The sequence below is a fragment of the Lolium rigidum genome, chromosome 6, assembly GCF_022539505.1.
Source record: "Lolium rigidum isolate FL_2022 chromosome 6, APGP_CSIRO_Lrig_0.1, whole genome shotgun sequence".
Lineage (NCBI taxonomy): Eukaryota > Viridiplantae > Streptophyta > Magnoliopsida > Poales > Poaceae > Lolium > Lolium rigidum.
The window spans coordinates 107,409,387-107,418,058 of NC_061513.1; the positions used below are offsets into that span (position 1 = coordinate 107,409,387).

The 8,672-nt window shown below is 50.0% G+C and overlaps 1 protein-coding gene across 1 annotated transcript; it reads right to left on the bottom strand.

Annotated features, from left to right (window-relative positions):
- Window positions 1-2,716: 2,716 nt before the first annotated feature.
- On the bottom strand, window positions 2,717-5,667 carry LOC124663082 (probable pectinesterase 53). Its single transcript, XM_047200828.1, has 4 exons — window positions 5,291-5,667; window positions 5,007-5,199; window positions 4,715-4,921; window positions 2,717-3,100 (listed from the first exon to the last, which is right to left on the bottom strand). Exons 1-4 carry the CDS (start codon window positions 5,665-5,667, stop codon window positions 2,717-2,719), a joined length of 1,161 nt encoding a protein of 386 aa, XP_047056784.1.
- Between the last annotated feature and the right edge of the window lie 3,005 nt (window positions 5,668-8,672).

An 8,672-nucleotide genomic window follows, 5' to 3' on the forward strand; every position in this document is an offset into this window, starting at 1 on the left:
CAAATGGACGGCTAATTAGAATTTCAGCAGGCCCATGTACGGTCCAGGTATCTTTCTATTCTTAATAGGTGATCCCATTTCTCTTTACATGCAGCCTATCCACCTCATCAAACATCCTTGACCAATCCTAACTTGCCAAGTCATGCAAGGCTTACACCATCATTCACCATGTCATCCACGATGCCATCAGATTTCTCTCACATTAACCTGAGCAAAGTGCTACCTCATAAGTAGCCCACGTGACAAGTTAGAACCATGCAGCCATTTTATTAAAGGGAGCTTTAAGTATTTACGTTCACAGTATCTCTCTTAGCTCTTAACCTCCCCACTATCTCTCCGTGCACCAAATTGCAAAGAGAAGTAAATATAAATCTTCCCTATAAAGTATTCACATGTTATTCTTTATCCGTTCAACTCCCTATTAGCCATCATGTAGCATAAAGGAATAGTAAGAACCGGAAGAGATTGTAAATAGTGCGAAGAAACCGATGGAGGTAAATAGTCATTCCAGCCTTTTAAATAGGTTGGTCCTTCCGTGAGTGCATGCACCAAAAACGGCCTCCTTCTTGCTCCACATCTGGCTCATTCCCGCACGGACCTTCTACCATCACCGTGTGAGCATCAACTCATATACTAGGCTGATGTTTGCTTTGATACCCGGCTAGCACCTCGATTCAGCTGCTCCTACTCCTATCGACACAACAACAACAAATATCTAGAATATACGATCTCTCTGTTTGTCCTTTAAAAACTGTTTTCATGTTTTCCCCTGTTATGTATTGCGGATTGCATGCGTTACTCTGCAGCCTAGCATCAGCTCACGATAGATCATATCTATCGTTTTTTAATGATTTATTTTTCCTTTGTTTCCTCTCTTTTGGTTGACTTTTCTTCTCTAACATGTAGAGTTTGATTGCAAGATGCTTGAAAAATCTCCTCTGTGATAAAGGTATACACGATAGGTCCTCCCTGGCGTGCTACATTGGTATTTCTCCCTTTTCTGTGGCTCTCTGGATTCATATTCTCAAATATCTCTTAGTGTGAAATAGATGTCCATGTTTTCTTCTTCTACTATCTACAGACTTCATGAAGTATTCCCGTTTGCACTCATTGGATGTACAAGCTGTACAGCTGCTAGAGTTACAGTAAGGTAGAGGTATGCGACATTGCCATGTAGCCTCGAAGATTTTATTTATGTTTCTAACAAATGATGTTTTATGTAAATACAATATTTGTTGAAGGTGCTTTTCCAGTTTTTAAGATATAGCCGTCCTTTGGTAGAAAAATTCGGAACATCAACTAATTTAATCTATGTGATGGTGTGCTATCTCATCAAATTTTTCGGTACAATTATAAGTAACGGTTAGCTATTTACATTAATTTGCTGCCCTCTTCTTTATGTATGGCTGCAACGTTTGGGCTTCAAACATGCTGCAATCTTATCACTGGCGTCAAGCAAGACGTGCATTTCTACGATACTCACCTTGACTGTATGTTGATTAGTATTATATCCAAAATCACGTGCGTTCTTACATAAGCTTGAGCAGCATGACCAGCAAGAGCAGTGTCATGTCTCTATGCCCATCATTCATTTTTTGGCAAACTAACGCATTGCCCCTTTTTATATGTAATACTTTTTTGTTTTTCACTTTCCTCTTGAAGCAAGATACTATAGTTTGTGCTTATCCCACAACAATTATAACATTAACAAAGTTACTTCAGCAGCGATAGTAGTTAAATCTACCAGGCACTCTTTCGCATTTTTTTTCTCAAAATCTCAACCTTCTTGCTATTGATTTGCAATTTCATCTTACATACTAGGATGATAGCATATTTGGCTGTATTTTGCAAATATCCTCAATTTTGTTAAGCAATATTGCTAACATTAGCCAAGATGTGAACATATTAGAGGTTATCTCCAGGTGTTAGTAATACTTTTTATTGACAGTAAGTTTAACTACTTTTGTTCAGCTCCTAAATGTGAGCAATGTGGTTCAATATGTATTTGAAATTATTAATATATTTAAATAATAGTATATCAAGAATATGTTATTATTCCAAATATACATATTTGGCATGGCATTTGTAGCATTGCTAATGTACGCGCTATGAATTTCCGCAGCAACGCGCGGGGAATCATCTAGTGTAATAAAAGGTCCAATGAGGAAAATCCATGTTAGTTGCTAGAGTAGGGAAGCCATCGTGCTTTACTCATATCGCCATGATTGGTTTCCAATCTCGATCATAAGCTGTTGTTTCGTATGTTATTTTGTGGCCATTATGGACCAGCCTTAGTTATGGTCTATGATGATGAGGATAAGCTAGCAGGGTCACCACCGACGTTAGTAGTCTGTTAGAAGGTACCTACTGCCTTACTGGCGTCTTGCACGTTTTTGAAGTGCGGTTCAGGCAAATGTGCGGCGTTAATAAACTCGCAGCCTTCTTTCGGTGGAGATGAAACCGTACATTTCGAGGAAGAGTAATCTTTTTTTTTTTTTGAAAACACGGTATAAACCTAGACACTTGTAAATACAGTTAGTTTTATAAACACAAAGTCTAAGAGAGTGAGCTGAAGAAACAAATTCGCCAAGGGCCAAGGTTATCGCGAACGAACATGTAGTATAATTTCTCTGTGTTTTTCTGTTCTGTTACAGCACGAACGTGAGTGCCAGTGCCTACGTGTGTGCGTGTTACTGAAGACCCGATTGCTAGAACGTCAGATCCTGATCCACTCTGTGCCGTCGATGAAGCTGAGGGAGATGAAGGGCTTGGCCTCCTGGTCGGTGAGCTCCCGCGACCAGGACACCCTGCCGGAGTAGCTGGCGCCGGGGCCGGTGCACTTGTACTGGCCGTAGAACACCGTGAGCTCGCGGCTGGGGTCGCCCCAGTTGTACCAGCCGCGCGGGACGATGATGTCGTCCATGTGGGTGTAGGCGAAGACGACCCGGGAGAAGGTGCCCCAGGCGCGGCCGAGGTAGAGCGCGCCGGAGCCGGTGACCCGGCAGTTGAGGAAGGAGAACCCCGTGTCCTCCAGCATGCTCTGCCTGTTCTGCGCCGTCAGCGCCCCGTAGTCCCGCGCGATCGCGTGCACGTGGCAGTCCTGCATGCACAAATCAGACAACCTCGTTATCAGAGAATTATTATGTGACGGTAATCGTGCACGTGGGCGTAGCCGCGCGCGTATGGCCGTCGTGGCGTGGCGCCGGTCGCAGAGTCGGGGGCAGTACAGACGGACAGCAACAGCAGTCCGTGTGCAGCATCATTGCTTCGTCACGGGTCGATCGAAGATGCCAAGATGGCGGCTGCCATCAGCGGCCACAGAGCAAAATCCTATCCTTGTGTGCTACAGATGTTGTCGGGTCTCGCTCTGGACCGTCTCGAAAAGAACGTTTTCACGATCGGTGGGCATATAGTAGGCGGCCAGCCCACCTGTGATGCCCGACTGCATGCTGGTGGCACGTAGCAGCAGGTAAAAGGACTTGTGCTGCAGCGGCATTGAAGAGTGTTTCAGACTTTCAGAGCGGTCCCGTGGGCCGTGGCAAGTATAATGGTCGATTCGGTTATGTACGTATACTAGCATACCTTGCTGCTACATGGCCGAGGACATCATACGCGGGTGACGGGTCCTCACTTTCAGAGTTTCGGTGCGCCATTTTTGTTTACTTTGGGTACGTGATCACTTCACGTCGACATGGCATGCATCCTCTCCCATTAGCCAAAGGCTTTGAGAATATTGTGGACAAATAGAGACCGAGCTATATGTAGCTCCTTATATTTTACGTTTCAAAATTACATGTACGAGTTTCTTTTTAGAAAGTAAATGTAGTTTAGATAGTTAGCTTTCCTACCGCCTTTTCTATCCTTAGGGCATGGAGACGCGGTGGATCCATGTCCATACCGATAAGAGGGGCTACCTTTCTTTTTAATGTCTCTCATTTTTATTTAAGCTTTATGTTTTATTCAGGAAGATGTGCTAGTGGTAACTCCTTGGAGATGAAATAAAGTCCTTCCCGTCTAACCCACATCCCGGCGGCGAGTCGTTTTGGCGCGTGAAGCTTTTTCTCCAACGGATCTTGCTGGCTTTGATCGGTGTTCCTTCTAATATGTGTTTCTCTTCATCGCCGATGGTTTTGACTCGTTTGAGTGCTTGTAGTCATTGCTAGGTAGTTTACTGACATATTTATATTATTTATTAATATACCGGTTCTCTTTTCAAAAAAAGAAAGATGTACCTTAGGAATTCTTTGTACCCTAGGCTACATACAAATAATAAAATCTGATAAAAGTATATAATTCTTAAATATGCATTATTTACTATACTGCGGTCCACATTTCTATCATTTTTATGTAGCCTACAATTCAAAATAGTTTGTACAACATTGAGCATTCTAGGATTATTACGATTTTTTGAAAAATCAAAATATAATTTTTAATGTATGAAATTAAAAGGCTACATATAGTTCAGCCTTTATTTGGAGTTTCTGAATCTCAGAGGCCCGAACTAAACCTTTTTTCTTTACTGTTCAGTGTTCAGTAGTATGCTCTGTTCTTGTGTTCTGCTTTATATCCAGGCGCAGGATTGCACCTCGCTAGCCCAGTCCTCGGAAGTCATCAAGTCAACACTAAAAATGACCAGCGATGGAGCATTTTTGCAGAGGAGAAAGAAGGCGTTGACAATGGACCAAGAAGAGATGGAGCAGAGATCCTACTATACCTCGTAGAGCGAGAGCGCGTTGCCGAAGATGAAGTCGATGGAGCCCTCGATGTAGCAGTCCTTGTAGTAGTGTCGTCCCGAGTGGTCGTAGAGCGTGTCCTGCGCGCCCAGGATCCTGCACCCCACGAACGCCGCGTTGTCCGCCGACACCCGCAGCGCCACCGCCTGCTTCCCCGTCGCACCCGCCTTCGGCACCGGCGACGTGTTCTGCGACGAGCCATGTCAACCGTGCGCGCCAATTTAGAAGAGCGTGGTGCGGCGCGAGCCAACAAAGATCAGCTGCGGTAGTTACCTTGAAAGTGATGTTCCTGGCGAGGAAGTACTGCGCGTTCACGGCGAACGTGGCGGAGCCGTACGTGCCGAGCGGGCGGCCCCGCCGCCCGGACGGCGTGTCGGCGGTGTCGCCCCACTGCACCACCGTCCTGTCCGCGCCGGCGCCCTCCAGCGTGATGAACGCGCGCATCGCCGATACCGACACCTTCTCCCTGCGACAAAACCGGACCGTGATCATCGGGTGGACAGAGAGACGAGACCAGAGAGCAAACGTCGTGGCAAGGCGACGCGCAATGCACGCACGTGTAGGTGCCGGCGTTGACCCTGATCACCACGCGCACGAGGTTGATGGGCGGGAGCGAGTCGACGGCGGCCTGGATGGAGGTGAAGTCGCCGGAGGCCGGGTTCCGGTCGACGACGAGCGAGTAGGACGGGAACGCGCGGGCCACCGCGTGCTGGAACGTGCTGTGCTCCAGCGCGCCCACGTACCGCACCCACCGCATGAACAGCCGCTCCACCTCCTGCGCGCGCGTCGCGTTCTCCGGGAACGGCTGCCCCGCGGCATTCCCCGGCCGCACCCCCCGCGTGTGCGCGGCCACGCCCATGCCCCACCAGGGCGGCGCGGCGAGCGCCGCCACGACAATGCAGGCCAGTAACCGGGCGCGTGGCGCGGGCGTCATTGCGGCGACGGCGACCTACGGCGGCGTGACGATGCCACGGCTACTTGATGATTGCCGGCGTGCGTGGCGACTGAACGATGCGATCGGGTAGCTGGAGAGGCGTGGCGGGGTTTGGTGCGGGAGGGAGGCGAAAGGGGATGGGAATTTAAGGAGACCGATGGATCGATGATCGATCAGGGCCTCCTCACGGGCAAGAAACGAACACAAGGGAATTATGGAGTGGAGTGCCACAGCACTGCAGCCTCGAGTCAGGCACGGTTCACGAGCCTGCTACGCTGATTGCTTCCGTGGCGCGTGTTCGCGGCTCGCGCCGCTCTAGCTACATGACTCTTCCGGCCAGTACGCAATGCATTTGTTCGTCGCTGTTCCCGTGCTCTTGCGTATCGCCCCAGTGGCTGTTCCTTCTGGATTTCCAGGTGATCGCGACTCCTGTTTGTATGGTATGTCTTGTTTGCCGTAAACAAAGCTTAGTGCTCAGGCTTACACCATCAAAGTTACATCATGAGTTGTGTGTTCTATGAGTTGCAAGTTAAATTATAGTTGAGATTTTTCAATTGCAAGTTTTATTTTATTTTAACTTGTTTTTTCCATTGAAAATCGAGTTGCAATTGAGAATTTTCAGCTGCCAGTCAAGTTGCAGCTGACATTTTCTAATGCAGCAGTGACATCACCTGATTAAGAACTAAAATATTTCTCACTCGAATAAGAATTACTCACGCACATTTTTTGTTGTTGCATATCCATGATTTTCCAACAGAAAAATTCAAACATGCGCATTGCCTATTTATTTTTAAATTAATTGTAGATGATATAAACATATGCCAAGTCAAGACCAAGACGATGGGAAAGACATTTAAGGAGAGAAATCCCAACACAGAGGAAAGGGATGGAAGTTTCTGGAAGAAGTGCAAGACTTGGGGGTAAGTTTTTCCCCAACAAGAGGACCTACCCCCCGTGTCGCTCTCCCCAGGCGACACCGGCGCCCGCCGCCGCCTCCTCCCGACCCTCCTCTCCGGCGATCGCCCGCCGCCGCTGCTGCCGGCTTCGGGCCGCGGTGGCGGTGGCCCCCCGCTGCAAAAGGGTGTCGGGGGCGGTTTCTGCTGGCTCTAGGTGATGGCGGCCGCCGGGCTCGGCCGGGAAGGCGATGGTGGCCCGCCGCCGCAGGCAAGCCGGGGCGGCGGCCCCGGGGTCACGGTGGGCTTAGGGATGAGGCGGGCTGTCGGCTCCTCATCGTGGTGGTCGCGCGGAGGCCGCGGATCGGGCCAAGATCCGTCGGGGACGGCAGCTTCGCAGGGGCCCGCCGCGCGTTGCAGGCTGGTCGGAGCGCGGCGTTTCCGGGCGTCTGCAGCTCCGAGGTGGTAGTGGCCTCGGAGGGGAGGCATGGTGATGGTGGTGGCCGCCGTGGCTGCGACCTGCGAGGCAGCATGGTGGCTGGTCCTGGAAGCTCGCGCATCTGCCCTGCCGACTCTTCGTCTTAGATCCCCGTGTCAGCGTTCGTCGAAGCACCCTCTCTGTGGCGGTTGGCGGCGCCCGCGGTGCTCTGCCTCGGCGAGTACGGTCGGCAGCTGTGTTGCTGCTCAGCTCTTCACCTCCGCGTGGTGCGGGTGGTACTGGTGGAGCGCGCTAAGCTCCTCGGTCAGGTTTTGGGGTCGGCGGTGGTGGCTTGTGTGCGGCGGTGGCGCCGCTTCTGCGCATGAGGTGTGTCTGCGGAGTGCGGACTGGCAGCGGTTTCGGTCTTCGTCTCGCTATCCGGCCGCGTGAGGGCGTGCTGGCTCGTTTGCTCCGGGCGAAAGCTTGACCGCGTGGCGTCTGCGGATGTCGCCGTCCTTCTTGGGGGGCGGTCGTGGAGCTTTACGACCTTCGCTCCCTCGGGTTCACATCTTCGGGAGAAAGCCTAGATCCCGCGGGATCGGACGATGGCGTCGATTCTTCGTCGTGTCCCCTCTTGACGGCGTCGTCTTGAAGTTGATGATCCCCTTCGCGCCCTCCTGCGGCCTCGATACACAGGGCATCTGGGTTGGAAGGAGGTCAACCGGAGATGCGGGTGTTCCGGGTGGAGACTTGAGAGGCAACGACGATGGTGGTGACCAAGGTCTGGTTGCGGCAAGGTCATGTTAGTCGGCTCTGTTCCGGCGTGTTCGAATGTCTTCGTGGTGGTCTCTCCTTGTTGTGAAATCGAAGCCACCCTCGGGCGGTGTACGATGACCTTCGAGGGGTGGTCCGGTGAAGGTTCTATTCGACGCTTGTCTTGCGCATCTCCTCTCCGAGGCTCGTCGCCAAAATCGGAGCTGCCGGTCTCTCTTCGAAGAGTCGTCTGTTTGGCATAGGCCGGCTTGAGCTTCTTAGCCTTTGTGGGTAGCCAGGGTGGCTGGGTGTGTGGTCTTGGGTGTGCTTGGGCACTGTTGTTGTTGATTTTTACTTGATTTTCTCCTAAAAATCGGGCACCTTCTGCTTAATGAATGAATGAGGCAAAGCTTTTGCTTCCGTTTTTAAAAAAAAAGACTTGGGGTGGTCGCGAGGACCAGAGAGTACGAGGTAGGTGTCTCTCCTTACTTGAGGCAAAGGTGGAGGGGGCGGTGGTAGGAGCGTACCTGCAAGCATTCTCTGTCCCATTTGAGGGTTCAGCTGAGGGAGCGCAGCAGATAGAATGAAGGGGCAAGAAATACCAAATGAAACCTAATGTTAAGCTCTAACCCAGGATATTTGGAAACGAGCTGCCTAGGCAAAAGAAAATTAAGCAACTAATCATTCGGTTAAGTCTGGGATTTTAGGTTCCCAGGCTATAAATTCCAAGACCCTCAAACGAGCATAAATCATGATGTCCAATATGTATGCCAAACATCCAAACCCAGCTTTAAGAATTCTTAGAAACCTATGCGTTTTAGCATTCTAGTTAATACTACCAAATAGAAAAATGCCAAAGAAGACGGAAACAAAGCAGAAAAGAACACTACTTACGGAAAGGTGGTCTAAAATCTAGTTTTTTTTTTTTTTTTTGCGAAGGG

Bases quoted from the DNA above. Each gene is read 5' to 3' on its own strand.
- LOC124663082 (XM_047200828.1), bottom strand. From the start codon at position 5,667: ATGACGCCCGCGCCACGCGCCCGGTTACTGGCCTGCATTGTCGTGGCG. The intron at 5,200-5,290 runs GTGCGTGCATTG...GTTTTGTCGCAG, and splicing joins GTCAACGCCGGCACCTACAC to GGAGAAGGTGTCGGTATCGG. The intron at 4,922-5,006 runs GTAACTACCGCA...GGCTCGTCGCAG, and splicing joins CCAGGAACATCACTTTCAAG to AACACGTCGCCGGTGCCGAA.